A 17265-nucleotide genomic window follows, 5' to 3' on the forward strand; every position below is an offset into this window, starting at 1 on the left:
TACTTCCCTGTACAGTATACCCACCATTTTGGATCATAATTGAATACATTAAAAAGTAATACAAATGAAAGAAAAATGTAAAACTGACAATGAATTTCAATTCCTTTATTTAAACTTAATTGGTTGGAACAATACAACTAATTTGTATTCACACAATCCATTGCCCTTAAAATAGGGTTATTTTAGACTTTTTATTCGAGTTTTTAGCCATAACTTCCCCATGCAGTGCACTCACTAAAGGAAGTTGAAGCAGAACTCCTCCTTCGCAGGAGTAAAGACAAAAGATGAGGTCTCCTCTTGGTTCTGCACACCTGTGTTCTCCTGTTGATCCTTTTCAGCTTGACTCAGAGTCTCTGTTTTGCTGTCTGCTTTCCGGTGAAAAACTGACTTCTCAACACCCTTGTTAACTGCTTTCACTTTAGCTGATGTCATTGCTGGAAAGGGGGAAAGCATAAGCTTGTCAAAAAGGCACCAAATCACTCCACTCATCAATCTGTTCTTTTTTCTTCTATTCTCCTTTGTGTAATTCCCTAAATTATCCATTCCTCTGGCTCTACTCACCAGCCTGGATGAGTTTGAACTGCTTGTCCTTCTCCTCCTCCATCTTCTTTCGGTAGTCTCCAGACATGGCCCTCATCACTTGCCTCTTCTTGGCCAGAGGAGCCTTGGAGCTGCGTAGAGTCTTGAGGTTTCGACAAGCCTCCTCTTCTGCAAATAGAACAGAGTCAGGAGGATGCATCCACCTTATATCCTGTCTAAACTTCCAACAACATTTTAATTTTGTTTATCTGTTTTTCTGGATTATCCTTACTTTATACCCAAAATAGCAGTTGGAAAAAACAACAACAAGATAATGTTGAGTATTAGGGGTAGACACAAACTTTTTTATATACACTGATTTAGCATTATTTCACAACCTGTATGGCCAATTCATTGTTATTAACTTTTTTTTTCTTACCAACTATCTGTAATAATATGAAATACTTTCCAATGATTGGTAAGTCTTGTAAATTATTCAGTTATTACATATATGTACTCACTCTGTTTCGTCGTACTTTTCTGTGTGCTCAATCCCAGCTCCAGTTGCTCAATGCACCAGTCCAGCTCTCTCTTAAGCTGTTGTTCTGCAGACTGAAACAGACAACCACGCAACACTGAGGGAGTCAGGTGGCTGAGCGGTGAGGGAATCGGGCTAGTAATCCGAAGGTTGCCTATTCGATTCCCAGTCATGCCAACTGACGTTGTGTCCTTGGGCAAGGCACTTCACCCTACTTGCCTCGGGGGAATGTCCCTGTACTTACTGTAAGTCGCTCTGGATAAGAGCGTCTGCTATATGACTAAATGTAAACACTGAACCTACCTTTTCCATCGGGCATCTTCAACAGTCACATTCCATTAAACTGTGGAAAATGTAATGATGCGAGTCAGTCTAGCCGTCAGACCACTCACCAGCACTGTTCCTTCATCTCCACGAGCCTCTGATATTGGGGGTGAAGAGATTGTCTGTTTCTCCTGTTGCTCTGTGCTTTCTGTTGTTTTTTTCTTGTTACCAGATTTCTTCTTCTTTTTCTTGGCTTTGGAGGAAGCGTGAGGTTCATTCTGTTGAGGCTTGTCTTCTTTAGTAGGTTTGTTGCAGTCAGAGGCAGGCATTTTTAAAGGGGGGTCCGCTACTGTATCTGTCTTCATCTTTTCTTCGGTTCCCTCGGTGATTTTAAAATTGAATGCAAACCCAGGACCCTGTTCAGTAAAAGCAGTTGACCCAGTGTGGTGGACCTTCTGGGCAGATTCCTGCGAGCGGACAGCTATGTCCGTTTGAGTGAAAGACCCATCCTTAGTGATGAAGTCGAATTTGAAAGAGTTGTCGCTACGCGACCAGCCCAGGCTGTTCTTTATGCCTGGTTGAACGGCGGAAGAGGCATTTATCCGTGGCTCAATGTCTGGTCCAAAGAAGAAAATGGCAACACACAGAGAGCGGAACACATTAAAACACAAAGAAGAGGACAATTAATAAACGGGAAGATTATGTTTTGTGCAATGCACATTTACCTATCACAGGAATTTGTTTCTCTGTCATGACTGTCTCAGCACATGGGGAAACTGTAGATGTAATCAACTGTAAATCAATACTTGCAACGTTGTGAGAACACACTACACAACATGGTTCTTGACATAAAGTCGTCCGTGTAAACCTTCAAAAACAATAGTTCCGTCATAGTTCATTCACCTACCTTTTCTTTTAGCAGTCCCAGAATTAGATGTTTTGCGTTTTCCTGTTTAGTAATAATTGAATATTGTTGGAAAAGTATGAACAGAACAACAAACATCAAATCCAGGTATTGTTTGTAACCCAACAATTTACCATCCATAATCCATTGTTTGATTCCATTTTATTACATCGTAGTCCTACTTTTGATGCTTAAAATATTGTCACGTACGTTTTTGAATGAATTTGACCTAAACTTTCATTGACCAAAATGTGATCGTAGATTGTAATTTTGTGAGGCTGATGATAAAATTGTTTTGTTCAAAAGGTAGTAACACTTTGTCACGTGGGCTGTGAACTCCGGTTGTCGGAGCGATCTGGTACACCGCGGGCTGGTCTGTATCACATACATGACATCCGTGTAGTAGTATAAATCCCTCGCTCGTCGAACTCTACGGCAATCGAAGGGTTACCAGCGACGAGGACAGGAAATTTGAGAGCTACCACGTTCAGTCAACGGTAAGTTAAAAAAAATAATTATATATATATATATATATATATATATATATATATATATATAATTGATATGTAGTTCATATGACAGACTTCCATTTATCTTTCCTTTAAGCTAGCTATATGCTTGGAATCAGAATTGGATTCAGTTGTCCTTATTTACTCGCGCACACGCTCAAAAACAAGTTGCTCAACACTGCCAGTAACTGGCTAGCTAGTGCTAGCTTAGCTGCTGTAGTTGTGAGAAATTTCAAAATGGCATCGTTGCCATTTGGTAGTCTTATCTTCCTAGTTAATAATATCGGTTGTATGATAATCTGTAGCCTACTGCTACGTTAGATAATGTTTCAGCAATGTTGGTGTTGCTCATGTTAACAAACACAAAAAAATGATCTAGATCTAGCCATTATGCTATATTTATCTCTAGCGTTAGTTGGCAAGCTAATAGTAGCTACAAATATACCACGTTGAAAGACGATAGCTAGTACGTGTCTGGTGGTTGGTGTGCAATGGTGGCACGGCTACGATTGTTAGAATGAATGTTGATGGATTTTTTTTTTTTTTTGGATGGATGGTTCTGTGTTGGACTTGTTTATTCTTGACGTCATCGTACCGACAGCTAGTTGATTATATTTGTGCATTGTTTGTCTTCATCCAGATGCTTGCTATGGAAACACTAGCCCGGCTAGATACATGTAGTTTGCTGCTATCTGAAAAAAAATGGCGGCCAATAGCATTGTATTAGCTACTTATTGGTAACAGAGCAAACGTAGCTTGTTTACTACGTCACATTGACCACGGCTGTGACTTGGGAGGCAAATGTATCCCAAAACCGCCTAAATAGTCTTTAATTACATTTACTGCATTTTGACTTCTCTGCTTTAATGTTGGCCACTTGCAGACAAGCTTGTTGAAGTGAATTATGGCACGTACCAAGCAGACTGCTCGTAAATCCACCGGAGGCAAGGCGCCCAGGAAACAGCTCGCCACCAAAGCTGCGAGGAAAAGCGCCCCCTCTACCGGCGGTGTGAAAAAGCCCCACAGATACAGGTAAGCCATATCACGAGTTTAAGTCGTAATTATTTGTCCCGAATATACTTTCACTTTTTGTATGACATGTTTTAATGTTCTTTTTTGAAGACCGGGGACAGTGGCTTTGAGGGAAATCCGTCGGTACCAGAAGTCCACTGAGCTGCTTATCCGAAAACTGCCGTTCCAGCGCCTGGTCAGAGAAATTGCCCAAGATTTCAAGACTGACCTCCGCTTCCAGAGTGCTGCCATTGGCGCTCTTCAGGCAAGTCGGCATTCCAGCGTACTGGTTGCGTCACAGTTGCGGCTAGGCATTTTACAGTGGTTCATAAGAGTGAATGAAAGAAAGGAAAGGGGGATTTATTCACCATGAAAGTTTGCACAGACAAGGAATTTGCTTTGGCAGGAAGGTGCATACAATAAACATATACCTAAAATGTAAATATGTGGACTAACTATACTAAGGGTACATAAACTAGCAGTACTAAGTGGGATAAATATATGCGAACCAGGTCTCTGTATACTAACTCGTCAATCTTTTTACTAAATTGTTCTCTACCCATACAGGAAGCCAGTGAGGCGTACCTTGTTGGCCTGTTTGAGGACACTAACTTGTGCGCCATCCATGCAAAGAGGGTCACAATCATGCCCAAGGACATCCAGCTGGCCAGAAGGATCAGGGGAGAGCGTGCATAATTTTTGGGGGATTTCAACTTTTTTTGGGGGGGGGGGGCGTGGCTACACTTTCTGAAGTAGTAGTTTAAATCCCTTTTTGTACTTGTTCCATTAGTAGTAATAAGGCATGTGGTGAAACCTATTAGTAAACGTCATGCAAAACATTCCCCTACCTTTTCTCAGGTTTCAAAGTGTGTTTTAGAATGTGGTGTTCTTGTGGTAGCATGTGTCTTCTGTGAACATGACTTTTGTATTGCATCGTGGCCATTTGTTGTAAATAAACTTTCCACTACCTCATTTGAGTTGATAAGTCTTAAAGTGACCAAATGCAGAACAGCAGACCCTGAGGACCAGGATTGATGACCTCTGCTCTAGAGGGTGGTGTGTTGAACAAGCAAACAGCTTCAGTAATGCCATTTAGCTAACACTTTACCAGTTTAATAAGGCATACGGTTAAGGGACACAGGTTTAGTCAAGACTGCTTATACAAACTCTAGACTGTCTTAATTTAACAAGCATCTGCATTTCAATAATTTTCAGCCACATGGTATTTACAGGGATGAATTCTTGGTAGTCGGTTGACTGTCCTGATACACCAAATGCATGGTGGTGTCGGGGTTAGCTAGTTTGACAATTACCACTTTGTATTGCTGTACATGCCATCTTGTAGGCCAACTAAATTGCCTGATGTTTCAAGGGAGCAAACCTTTCAGCAGACTACAAATGTGGCTGCTTAGCACAAGCTGGAGAGCTCTAGCACTGTTGAAATGTCCAAAGGGCACATAGGGTGGAGGCGGACTACAGCATGAATGCACCTGGGCCCCAAAAATAAATACAATCTCAAATGATATCATTTAAATATAACTTTATACGGTTTTATTCTGGACCACTTCGTCCTCTTCGGGGATTAGGCCGGGCATGTGTTCATTGAGATGCCTCTCCAGCTGCTCGTCAATGTCCGTCTCTCCTCTCAGGACGCACCACAACAAGAAAGCGATGCAACCGATGCTGATGGGAATGACTCTCCACCAAGGTCGTTCGTACCTGCTGCCAAGCGACTTGTCCACGTTCCAGGTCTTGTGACTGCCTTTGCTGGTGGAGAACTTTATGGGTTGTGAATCCACTTTATCGTCGTCGTCATCGTCAGCCGCTGGGTTCTTTGTCTTGGCCGATTTCTGAGAGGTCAGGGTTAGGGTCCTACTGTGGTTTAGTCTTAAGAAAGAAGAGGACAAGTCAGTCCACACGAAAACAGTCAACTGAGAAAAAACTTGTGCAATGCCAGATCAGACATTAATGCATCATTATTCAAAATACATGACTGGATAAAAGTGTAGTTCGTGTTGTATGTGGAAGACACATTTTGCATGAACCACGGCGATGACGATAACATTTTGTAATAATGTAAATTTTTCACTGAAAACCAAAGTCATCATTGCTGAAAAACTGGATATTACAAAGAGAAAACTCCACTATAACACATATATAAAACATTAAAAAGCACTCGTGTATCATCGGGATAGTAACGATTACTTAAGATTACTCATGTCCTCTGTTGCCTGGTCTCATCCATTGTCAGGTTACAAATGTCTGTCATTGAACTAGCTAGCTATAATACACACTGAAATTCAATGCGGATATTAGCGGTACGCCTATAAACGATTAAAAATACCTCAGACTTGTCGAAATCGCGTCAATTCGAGTAGCACGACACAAAGAATACTGTGCCAAACGAGACACAACATATCCAGCTCTTGACATCGTGAATCTCAGTGTAACATCCCCAGTTCGAAGTCAGGTCATGTAACATTTCGTTGTGCAACACAACATTAGTTCCGTCAGAAAGGGGGTGGAGTACAATGGTTCCGTAAGCGATGTATTTTCTGGACATGGCTTGAAGCTGTGTACATGACCAATCACAGAGTACCAAATTACAACACTTCCGCAGTGTGCTACACGTGTGATTTTGTTGCCGTTCTGAAGACTCACATGTATGGCAAATACAGTGAGTATACTTTTCACAGTAATGTGTCGTATGTGGACCCATATACATTTTGGGCTTAAAAGTACGGGAAGTACGCAACTCTGGAAAACTAGCGACTTAAAAACTGTCCAGTAAGTTAGCTAGCCGGGTGGCTGAGTTAGCCAGCCACATTTGTTTAGGACTAGTTACGGATTACTTAGATGGATTCAGACCCTCAAATAACTGGTGTGTATTCTTTCTTTCTTTAACTCTCTCTCGTCACTTTTGTTTTTCTTTCTTGTAGAAAATAAGTAAAATGGCTAAGAGTAAACCACTGGATACCGAACCCAAATGCAGTGTTTCCAAGAGGAAGAAGTTGCATTCAAGTGAGCAGGATGTCAGTATGGATGTAAACGTGGAAAGAAAAGTGAAAAAAAAAAGAGCTAAGACTGACACAGAGGTGAGCTTGATGACCATGTGGGATAATAATGTGTTCTCCATCCTGATGGGTTGAGGTTATATGTTCAGCAATGTGCTTTTTCTGTCATTCTGTAGGTACCCATCATAGCTTTGTCAAAGCCGGTATCTGAGGAGGCTCCGACAAAAAAATTAAAGAAACGCAAACAACCAACAGAACACATACGGAAGGAGAAGAAGACAAAGAAGGCTAAAGTAAGAGTCATTATTATAAGAACCAGTTTATTGATTTTCAAGTATAGGTTGCTTTTTGAATTTGAAGTTATAATACAGTATTGCTGCCTCACTAGGTGGGGCTGGACTTCTCATTTGAGAAACTGTATTGGTAAGAGGATTAAAGCAAAATTCCATAGCTGTGATTTGAAAATGGTAATCCACTGATCATTCAATCAAATTGATTTTCAAGTTACCTCAGATAAATAAGAGTGATTGTCCTCAGCACCTCACTATTTTAGTGAGTAGTTGTCTTGTTTACACCCAGCAGAGTCTCTAGATATAGAGAGGTAGTACTCTCTGCTTTTAAGCGCTACATGTTAAGACAAAGTCAATAAAGTTTATAGCCATCCTATAAATTGTCCATAGCAAGTCACCTATTCGTCCAGAGGATAGGTTTTGTTGTTGAGCTGGGGCGAGTTAGTCTGAGCCACAGTGTGTGTCTTTGGGATGGCAGTTGGAGCTCTGAAAAAGGTGCGTCGAGGTTCTGAACGTCAAGCGCCTACAGGAGCTCGGACCCTGCAGGCTGTTGGAGTTAGTGGAGTGCAGTCTATGCAGCTTGTCCCAGTTGGCGTTCTCCTGCACAAAGAGCCTTACCTTGTCCTGGAACGTGTCCCCTACGAAGCTGTAGATGAGGGGGTTCAGGCAGCTGTTGGCGAAGGCTGCCAGGTTGACGATGTGTGCCGTGAGAGGATAGTCGTGCCAGAGGGTCCCCTCAGAGTCCCCCCTCAGCAGGTGGACGCTCACAAACACGTTCTCCGGTAGCCAGCACAGGAAGAACACCAGCACCGCCGCCGCGATTATCCTCAGGGTCTTCTGCCTCCGCGGCTGGTGTCGGCGCCGCAGCGCCCCGTTCTCCCGCTGGGCACGCGCCAGCAGCCGTGTTATCTTCCAGTAGCACACGCCCAGCACGCAGAATGGCACCAGGAAACCCAGCGTCACCTCCAGCCACTGGATCTGTGACACGTTGGCGAAGCAGAAGTGGAGCTCGCCGGCGTGCTGGATCTGGGCGGCGGTGAAGGGCAGCAGGGTGAGCAGGGCGGACAGCGCCCAGATCAGACAGCAGCTGAGCCGGGCGCGGGGCATGCTCCGGCCCAGGCGCGTGGAGCCCGCCAGGACCACCAGCCTGTCGAAGCTCATCCAGGTGAGGAAGAAGACGCTGCTGTACATGTTGACCTGGAAGAAGAGGGCCATGAACGTGCACAGGGCCGCCATGTCGTAGTACTTCTCGCTCAGGTTGAACACCTCGATCAGAGAGTCGGCCACCAGGACCAGGTCGGCGACGGCCAGGTTGACGAAGTACAGGTCTGGAGCGGTCATGCGGCCCCGACGGCTCAAGTTCACAACGATGATGAGGATGTTCCCGATGAAGCCCACGGGGAAGAGGAAGATGGTGTAGAGGCAGGACAGGAAGAGGCTGATTGCGTAGTGAGTGGCGTGGTCGTAGTCCTCTCCCGCCAGGCCAAAGCCTCGAACAGAAGAGCCGTTAAGTCCCTCAGTGGAGTTGTCGTAAACCTCACTGCCTGTGTAGGACCGCACCTCCATAGCTCCTATGTTCTGGCAGTGACTTGTTTGTTTCTGAGCCTCATTTTCACGCTGCTGTGATTGCACCTGGAACATCAAGGTGCGTCTCCCGTTTTGTTGCGGTGGGATATCGTTTTGAATTTATAGTTGTCCGGAAGTCAACAAAACACAGTGGTAAATACTCATCTTGCGCTCAGAGCCGTCGAGCTGTTCATGTTGTGATCAGGGGAGTTGCCTTGATGGTTCACTCTTGAGTGCTAAGTAAAGGACAAAAAGTCAGTCATAGTGCTGCCCAGTGGTTGATTTTATTTTTCACCTTATCCGTTATTTAATACTATTCCTGATTTGAAAGTCAGGAATGAACAGGTTTGTTATGTTTGCTCATTAGACTACAATAGCGTAACAGCTTTATGTCAAACAGCAAGAGAAAGAGGAAGGTACAACTTACCATTATGTCCTTGAGGTCCTGTTTTCTCTTATCCTGCTTATATCCAGATTGTTTACCGTGCAGCGATTAGGGAGATGGAAGCTTTCACAGATGCATGATGAATACAGATCCTCTCTGTCACCGTAAATCAAATACAACACGAGAGTTTAGATAAACTAATCTCTTGTTCAAGGTAGCTTAACGCCTCCCCAACCCTGCCACTCCTACCCTTCCCTCTCCGTCTCTCACCCTTTCGCTCTCTCTCACACTCACACACACACACAAGTTTAGAATCTGACTGGCAGAGAACTTATTTTAGGGTACTTTCTTTAGATAGTTGACATTGACAACTGTATGTTTAATGTCAACTTTTCAGATCACAACTTCTGCAAAACTGGGGAATAAATATCCAGGATGTTAGCCATTCTATTAGTGATGTGTGACTTGTATTGTATTTTGTTTAAATACATCAATAGGGGTATAGAAGGTAGCGGCTGGGCATTCCGTTTACACAAAACAAGATGCATTTCAGCAACATGTATTTACTGTGACCTAAACTTGTTTTTCAGATCTTAATCGCAAAAATTGTGTAAAACCTTCTCAAATACTAGTTTGGGATCTGTATTCTTCTTCTTTCACAGGTGTGGCTTAATTAAGGCTTGATTATTCGGACAATAGAATCATTTTGAAATGAGATTTAATCACTATTCTTATTATTTTAATGTATCCTTGGGCTGTTGCACACTCACCAAGTCAGTAACAATCCCAGGGTGTTTACTTTTTGCAAAGTTCGGTACACCTTTCATTCACTCTAGTCTTCAGTCTGCTAAATGGTGCCAAGTCCTTATTCAACCGAGCACTTCATTTACATTTAGTCATTTAGCAGACGCTCTTATCCAGAGCGACTTACAGTAAGTACAGGGACATTCTCCCCGAGGCAAGTAGGGTGAAGTGCCTTGCCCAAGGACACAACGTCAGTTGGCATGACCGGGAATCGAACTGGCAACCTTCGGATTACTAGCCCGCTTCCCTAACCGCTCAGCCACCTGACTCCCACCTGACTCCCACTTCCCATGTAGTTTTTTTCTACTGGTCCCATGCCCCTGTTTCCCGCTGGCATTCATGGTGTGTGTGTGGAGGTAAAGTATGCTGGCTTAGTTATTCCTAGAACAGGAGCACCTTGATGATTTTTTTTTTAAATGTCTGGCCTGTATTGCTGTTTCACCGTGTTGTGGTTATGGAAGTTTTAGTGATCCAAAAACGCTTAATGAATTTTGCGGCCATGACAAGCTGTCTTCCTATCATGCGTTTTACTATTGGTGTCAGGCATTGACATAAACTTAGTAGTTGTTCTCTGTTTTGATGCAATGTTGTTGTTTTTTGCTCAGAATCAAAGCTTCAGTGTTTTCTTCAAAAAGCAGTGTGTTAAAGAGCAACATGATAACTCAAGTGTTGCTTTTATTATGATTTTATAATGACGTAACAGTTTTTCATACACATTAAGAGATAAGTAACTAAGACAGTTCGACTATAAAATGAAAAAAGTTCTAAAACATTCTGCAATGGTTCCAGAATGTACAAATACCTGCTGACATAATTTTTAAATATGAACAAATGTGCAAGAAATGTTTAGTTGTGCATTTGGCACTAAACATTTCAGTGAGATTTTCCAGTCAATTAATAAAATCCTTCCAGATACAGTACTGTTGTACAAAGTCCAAAAGAATATTTTTAGCAAAAAAAATTATATTCAGTATATTTAGTTTGAGAAGGTGAACTGATGCTTTTGCGGAAGAAACAAAAGTGAATTTCATTTCAATTCAGCAAGCTGCTCACAAAACAACAGCTCAGTATTTCTGTTGATGGACTTTGGTTAGCCTGAAACTTTTACGCCATGAGCTTAAAGAAACGTGTTGCTGTTGACAGTTACACTTTGGGTTCAGGGCTCCAGAGCTTCAGATACAGTTCACGGCCTATGTGGTCATTGTCCATTCCGACGTCTGTGATCCGATCTCTATGTGCGGGGCGATCACCTGGCTGTGCGTCTGCCCTCCCCTCAGGCTGCGACAGCAGTCCCGCAGCTGGCGTCCTGCCCTCACCAGGCTCTCTCTGCTGGGCCTGTGAAGCAGCAGTACTAGCCCCAGACACACGCAGCTCTCAGAGTACATCACCAACTCCGCCACGCTCAGGAACGCCCGTTCCCGGTGGCTCAGCCCCTCCAGCCCCACCCCTCTCAACAGCGCCGCAAAGTAAAACACCTGACAAGCGAACGTCGCCGCGCCGACCGCCAGAAACACCGACCTTTCCTCTGCGCCCGACAGGAAGCGGCCACTGGATTTCCATTGGTGGACGCAGCCGCCAACCAGAAGGCACAGGAGGAGTAAGTAAGGGATCAGGAAGGATACGCAGAGCTTAGCGACAATGTAAGAACGCCCCGCTTCGACCGCGTCTATGACGCATCTCTCCGTCCCCTCCACACCCTGGCTGGGCCATCGCAGCCCAGCCAGCAGCACCGAGGACAGGCCTGAGACCAGCAAGGCCAGGCCCACGCACACCCAAGAGTGCCCCAGCAGGGGGTGGGACGTGGCGTCGAAGGTCAGCATGTAGCCCATGAGCACCAGAAGCAGCATCCCCCATAAGAACACCGTGTTGACAGAGAAGGAGAGCGTGGCACAGCCCAGGCGCGTGGCTTCCAGGTATTTCGGCCTGTAGGCCACGGAGGAGAGGGAGAGGAGCAGGAGGAGGAGCTGGGACACGCTGAAGGCCAGGAGCACAGAGTCCACCAGGGCCAGCTCCCTCTGGGCTCTGTACGACTGGATGAAACCGTAGAGGAGGAAGACCGCCGAGACCAAGGCCAGCGCCATGAAGATGGCGTAGACGTAGGTCGCCCTGGACGTTATGTCGTTGGCCTCGATGATGTCCAGAAAATCGGTAGGAAATGAGGTGTTTGTACCAGAGGCTGGGTTGGTGTAGAGGGAGGTGTCAATGGTGCTGGAGACCAACGCGGTCACCAACTCTGCCATGCTCGTGGTGACCGAGGTGACCTTGGTACGATCATCCGTGTGATTTTCCTGGAGGATAAGAGGAAAAAGCCATCAGAGACTGGAAGTCTTTTGGATTTTAACCATATCAATAAAAGAAACAGTATTGCAAATTAAACGAGAAATACTTAAATCTAATTCTCAACTAAGCTAAGTAACCCTCCTGTTAGATATTTCCCAAACCAGATATTCTTATCCGGTTAAGCAGCACCCTCTAATGCTCAGTAGTGTCCTCATCAGGGGAATAGTAGACATAAACTGACAGGTTAAATCAAATCAAAGATCAACTGAAATCCTAATAAAAATAATCAGAACAGTTTTTTGCTGTTTTAAAGAAAAGAAAAATTCTCATTTGTATAGCAAAGATATATTCTTATAGCGTAAAAATATCTCTTTGCCCATAGAGGAGGCAAAATGGTTTTGCTTTCAAAACATTTCATTTCCTCTCATCGTAATTTAAAAAAAAAAAAAACAAACTAAAACAACCGTCTTAACATCTGTTCTAATTAAACCACACCCTGCCAGATGTACCTTTCATCTCTCTAGTTACAGTTCACACAAGCCTCTACCCGTTTACACCACCTTGGACAGCGTAAAACACTGTGAACACCTTTTGCTTTGTCTGTTCCTCATGGAAGAACTAGAAACACCGAACCACATATGTTTCCACTTACCATTTTCCCTTTCAGCGGTAGCAAGCTTTTTTGATGTTTATTTTCTCAAGCCCGAGTCTGTTTAGATGATCCAAAGACCAAACCAGAGAAAGATGATGATGCTAGTTCTGTGGATATGCTCAGTTCTGGCTGTTTGTGACTTTGTGAGCTGTATTCAAGCCAGCATATTTTCAGTATGACTTGGTGGCTACGTCGTCAAAAGCTCTCCTCCTTCTTTTCATGACCACACGGAGACCATGTCCCTACTTTCAGTTCCACTGAGTGGGACGTAGGGTTGTATCGTTTTTTTTCACTCTGAAGATGTTTTTGGAGAGCTGTCCGTTTGCAAATTCAAATTTTTACAGCCTGATACAAGGTTCAAATAAGACCTTATGTAATAGCTTAATGATACATAGCTATTTTGATCATTGTTGTGATTAAGTCCCAACATCCCCAAAATATCCATAACCGTGCATGAATTAGACATAAATACACAGAAGTTTAAGTGTTTTTTTTAAGGAAGTTAAAGTGTGGTTTATTTTCCACTTCAAAAGAAGAAGAAAAAAGTATTTTAAATTTCTGTACACGTTTTCACCAGACTCATTTCAGACTGCGCAGGCCGGTAAATACAGGGAAACTACCATGAAGGCCAGCAGGAAGGCTCTGTGGCCTCCTTGTTCGCCCCTGAATCCTCAAACACAGCACAGTTGTTCTGCACCTCAACATTTAGGTGCATGTTCCTCCCTCCATGTATAAACTCGTCCTCTCGGACCAAATCTACCTACGGGTACAAATAAAGTAAACTGAACTCAAGCTCTCTTGTGCTCTCTGCTCCTTCACCTGTCCATCTCTTGGATGCTCTTTCATAATGAATACCTGTGAAACATTCCATTAGAAACATTTCAACTGGTGGAACCTCACAACTGGCAAATACATTGTTCCTTTTGCGTTGGCTTTTGAACGTAGCACAGCTAAAGAATTGCAGCTAAAGAATTGCAGAGCTAAAATGTGTTTTCTGGGTTTGTGGTAAAGGGTGCATGATGAGACTAGGATGTCTTTTCTGTGAAGATACCGGATGTGAAGAATGCTTGATTATTTATGGAGGTACAGTTCAAACCGCTATGCACTTCTCAAGACACAGCAAGAGGATGGTTGCGAAGCAGTCACTAGGGTGTTACAGGAAATCAGCTTAGAAACAGCCAGGCCACAGGAAATGACTGCATGTGAGACACACAACAAAATACAGGCACTGTTTTGGTTTCGCTCAATCCTACTTCCCTGAACCAAAAACAGATCTTGGTCCCTAAATAAATATGGTAAAAAAAAGAACCATATCTTAATGTAGTAAAATGACCTAAATATCTACTATTCATGAAGCAGTTTGTTGACAAAGTGCAAACAATTTGATATTCAAACATTGGATTTTATTTGTGTGAAGGATGTCAGGATGTATTTTCTGCAAAACATGAAACATATAATTCCATACAAATGAAATGCTGTTACAGATCAAACTAAACTGCTTCACTTTGTATTTGATTTGTAAAATTGAACAGATTTCTGAGACAACTAAGCCATTAAAAGAAGAGGAGGAGGTGATGGAGGGAGAGGAAGACTTGAGTCCCGAAGAAAGACGAGTATTGGAGAGAAAGATGAAAAAGATTCTGAAGAAGGACAAGAAGAACAAGCTGAAAATGGAGGGAAAGACAGAGGAGATTGTGGAGGCCCACAAACCCATCGCCCCACAACAGGCACTAGACTACCTGAGCTGGTAGGAGCAGAGAAAGCACTGTGTAACTCACTCACTCATATAACGTTCACCTGTAAAAGAAATCTATGATGGAAAAAAAAGTGCATTGGTCAGCAAGCAATTTAATGTTTTACTGTATCATGGCTGCAGCTAAAAATAACTGTAGATTCCATCACATTGCATCATTACATCTGAAAAAGATTAGCTGTGATCAAAAATGGTTTTGTTTTGGCAGCTGGGCTGAGAACCGAAAGGACTGGAAGTTCCAAAAGACCAGACAGACGTGGTTACTACAGCACATGTTCGACACGGAGAAGGTAAACCAGATATTGGGGCTTTTCTGACTCGCATGATCTGATCTGTCTTCCTTGGTACTCAACAACCCGTTATTGACAATGAACATTCAGCCATTTATGAGGACCTACATTTCAGTTCGGTCAGGAAACGTTTTTTTTCCTCAATGGAAAGTCAAATACTAATTTGAATGTGACCATTTGGATTTTGTGAAATATTCCAACAGCAGGTGTGAAGCTCCCCCTGTTGGTCGATGAATGGTATTACCACGGTATTATGAAGTTTACTCTTGTCAGATGCTAATGTAAAGGAATGTAGCTTTGTGTCTTTATATACAGAAATATGTTGAATCAATAATAATCATTCTCACATCACAACCATTATCTGCTTTTGACATAAAAGCTGAATTATTCAGGGCGACCCTCCCAGCCGAGCACACACTAATCTTCATAGTGCCACGTTTAAGATGGCATAGCTCACATCATTTACATGTAGTCATTTAGCAGACGCTCTTATCCAGAGCGACTTACAGTAAGTACAAGGACATTCCCCCGAGGCAAGTAGGGTGAAGTGCCTTGCCCGAGGACACAACGTCATTTTTTTCACAGCCGGTAATCGAACCGGCAACCTTCTGATGAGTAGCCCGATTCCCTAACCGCTCAGCCGTCTGACTCCCACCACCACATGGTGTCGTCCCCCAGGTTCCAGACCAGAGCTTCTCGGTGCTGCTGCAGTACCTGGAGGGTCTGCGAGGAGTGGCCAAGGACACCACAGTGCAGAAGGCTGAGGCGCTGACCAGGGAACACGAGGGATCGGAGGAAGAAGAGGCCCTGAAGAAGACAAACCGAGCCAGAGAGATCATCCAGCTGCTGTCCTGACCCTACACCAACACCGCCACCATCACCACCTGTGGCACGATACCATCATCAGTTCACTGTTTTATTACTGTACTACACAATAAAATAGTCTTTCAATTGTTTCTTTCAGAAAATCAGAAGGAATATCTGGCTGCATTCATTACATTTAAGGTAACCTATAAACATTGTGTAAAGATAACTATTCAACCAAGTAGCGTTTGAAAGGATCTATACTCGACTGGGCTTGCCTGCTGCACAACAGTCAATGTTCCTGAAAGAACAAACCCTGTTTGTCTTTCACCCTGTCCAGACAACGTTTCCAATAAGCTCATTACTGTGGACTGCTTGAGAAGGATGAGTACGTTGTATTATACTGCTTATTCCATTACAAGTGATAGCCACTAGATGGCAGTAAGACTTTATACTAATGAAATGTATAGCAAAGTGTCTACAAGAGAAGCTTGGGAGATAAAGCAGGTCTATCAACGGATTTACTTGGCAAAGGTCCCAGTCACATTACACAGTTTAATAACAATTTAATAACATAATTTAATTTTATATAGTTTCGAAAGTGAAAAGCACCCCACTGAAGGAGAGAGTTGTTGAATCGTGTTCCGCTTTGGTGGTTTTGGTTGAATCCTGATGTTTATGTCCCCTATTATTATTATTACTAATGGGCACATTTAAGTCTCATTCCCTTTCTGTGTGTATTTGATTAAGGTCAATAAGGCATAATGTTTTCACAAACTGTAATAGCCTTGAAACATTTGTATATGTAAGATATTATAGGGAAGAATTTAAATGTGATGTCCTAACGATATGCAACAGAGAGATGTGGTGAACCTGTAGAAGAAATACACTTCAGCTACGCAGGATGTCAACTCCATTTCAACCCTTGTGTTATCTTCGGGTCAGAATGACCCATCAGTCATTGTGACCCACCGTCGTATTGCGACAACTTTACCGCATTCAAAAACAAGGTGAAGCATTTTCTTTTAACCGTTGGGCTGTCTCAGACCCCCCACATTGCGAAGGTTAAAAGAAAATTATTTGTTTTTGTATTGGGTAAAATTGGGTAAACACAACCTTCGGGTCATGTGACCCGAAGGCAGCACAAGGGTTAAGTTAGTTAGAAAATACACAGTTGTGGGAGATGAAGAGAGGGTGGAGGAGGAGAGAATTGGGGGACAGGGGAACACTGGTGAACGATACCAAACCACCTGCCACATAGTGTGACCAGGGCCAACCCATTCAGGAAGGATGTGAACAGGCTGTGTTAGGTTACTTAGGGTGTTGTAAGGATTTTGAAAGATGTGATGGATGTTATTCCATCGTGCGTTGTAAATTAACAATGTGTTTTCAATAGTTTTAATTATCAGTCAATAAAAGAAAGATGAAAACATTACAATCATTTGAGAAGAGTAACTTTGAATGGAAACATTAGAAATATCTACTTTCAAATATGTCTGTCTGACCCAACCACAGATTAACGCCCCGTTTAGTTGTAATGTAATGACATTCCGGAAAGGAAAGACTTTGGAGTTGACTCTATTTGGAGTTGTATTGGGTCGCCCTGTGGCGAGGGCGGAAGGGGAGGGGGGCGCGCTACAAGTTTTAGTAGCCTACAACCAAGCGCTCGTTCCAAACGCCCG

General features: G+C 43.3%; 6 protein-coding genes across 10 annotated transcripts; 2 read left to right on the forward strand and 4 right to left on the reverse strand.

Annotated features, from left to right (window-relative positions):
* Window positions 1–90: 90 nt before the first annotated feature.
* On the reverse strand, window positions 91–2238 carry c10h8orf33 (chromosome 10 C8orf33 homolog). 2 transcript variants are annotated; one of them, XM_067244505.1, is made up of 6 exons: window positions 2229–2238; window positions 2047–2097; window positions 1450–1937; window positions 1041–1131; window positions 562–708; window positions 91–434 (listed from the first exon to the last, which is right to left on the reverse strand). In XM_067244505.1, the coding sequence occupies exons 2-6, from the start codon at window positions 2072–2074 to the stop codon at window positions 235–237; spliced, it is 954 nt and encodes a 317-aa protein (XP_067100606.1). In that variant the 5' UTR covers window positions 2075–2097; window positions 2229–2238; the 3' UTR covers window positions 91–234. The 2 variants fall into 2 exon arrangements, with proteins under 2 accessions (XP_067100606.1, XP_067100605.1); XM_067244504.1 differs by lacking the exon at window positions 2229–2238 and having other exon boundaries at window positions 2047–2168.
* A 341-nt stretch (window positions 2239–2579) lies between these two features.
* Window positions 2580–4717, forward strand: h3f3d (H3 histone, family 3D). Of its 2 annotated transcripts, none has more exons than XM_067244507.1 (4): window positions 2580–2722; window positions 3618–3766; window positions 3857–4014; window positions 4317–4717. In XM_067244507.1, the coding sequence occupies exons 2-4, from the start codon at window positions 3639–3641 to the stop codon at window positions 4439–4441; spliced, it is 411 nt and encodes a 136-aa protein (XP_067100608.1). In that variant the 5' UTR covers window positions 2580–2722; window positions 3618–3638; the 3' UTR covers window positions 4442–4717. The 2 variants fall into 2 exon arrangements, with proteins under 2 accessions (XP_067100608.1, XP_067100609.1); XM_067244508.1 differs by having other exon boundaries at window positions 3857–4002; window positions 4305–4717.
* A 553-nt stretch (window positions 4718–5270) lies between these two features.
* On the reverse strand, window positions 5271–6246 carry uqcc4 (ubiquinol-cytochrome c reductase complex assembly factor 4). The gene is made up of 2 exons (XM_067244506.1): window positions 6090–6246; window positions 5271–5632 (listed from the first exon to the last, which is right to left on the reverse strand). Exons 1-2 carry the CDS (start codon window positions 6176–6178, stop codon window positions 5287–5289), a joined length of 435 nt encoding a protein of 144 aa, XP_067100607.1. The 5' UTR covers window positions 6179–6246; the 3' UTR covers window positions 5271–5286.
* A 102-nt stretch (window positions 6247–6348) lies between these two features.
* Window positions 6349–17000, forward strand: LOC136950140 (uncharacterized protein C7orf50 homolog). 3 transcript variants are annotated; one of them, XM_067244261.1, is made up of 6 exons: window positions 6349–6422; window positions 6685–6840; window positions 6936–7052; window positions 14269–14483; window positions 14698–14779; window positions 15458–17000. In XM_067244261.1, the coding sequence occupies exons 1-6, from the start codon at window positions 6411–6413 to the stop codon at window positions 15632–15634; spliced, it is 759 nt and encodes a 252-aa protein (XP_067100362.1). In that variant the 5' UTR covers window positions 6349–6410; the 3' UTR covers window positions 15635–17000. The 3 variants fall into 3 exon arrangements, with proteins under 3 accessions (XP_067100362.1, XP_067100363.1, XP_067100364.1); XM_067244262.1 differs by lacking the exon at window positions 6349–6422 and adding an exon at window positions 6446–6532; XM_067244263.1 differs by lacking the exon at window positions 6349–6422 and adding an exon at window positions 6465–6483.
* LOC136950138 (G-protein coupled estrogen receptor 1-like) lies at window positions 7226–8690 on the reverse strand. The gene has a single exon (XM_067244259.1). The coding sequence runs from the start codon at window positions 8688–8690 to the stop codon at window positions 7491–7493; it is 1200 nt and encodes a 399-aa protein (XP_067100360.1). The 3' UTR covers window positions 7226–7490.
* Window positions 10507–12831, reverse strand: LOC136950139 (uncharacterized). Its single transcript, XM_067244260.1, has 2 exons — window positions 12737–12831; window positions 10507–12092 (listed from the first exon to the last, which is right to left on the reverse strand). The coding sequence occupies exons 1-2, from the start codon at window positions 12737–12739 to the stop codon at window positions 10995–10997; spliced, it is 1101 nt and encodes a 366-aa protein (XP_067100361.1). The 5' UTR covers window positions 12740–12831; the 3' UTR covers window positions 10507–10994.
* Window positions 17001–17265: the final 265 nt, after the last annotated feature.

Source organism: Osmerus mordax, chromosome 10 (assembly GCF_038355195.1).
Source record: "Osmerus mordax isolate fOsmMor3 chromosome 10, fOsmMor3.pri, whole genome shotgun sequence".
Classification (NCBI taxonomy): domain Eukaryota; kingdom Metazoa; phylum Chordata; class Actinopteri; order Osmeriformes; family Osmeridae; genus Osmerus; species Osmerus mordax.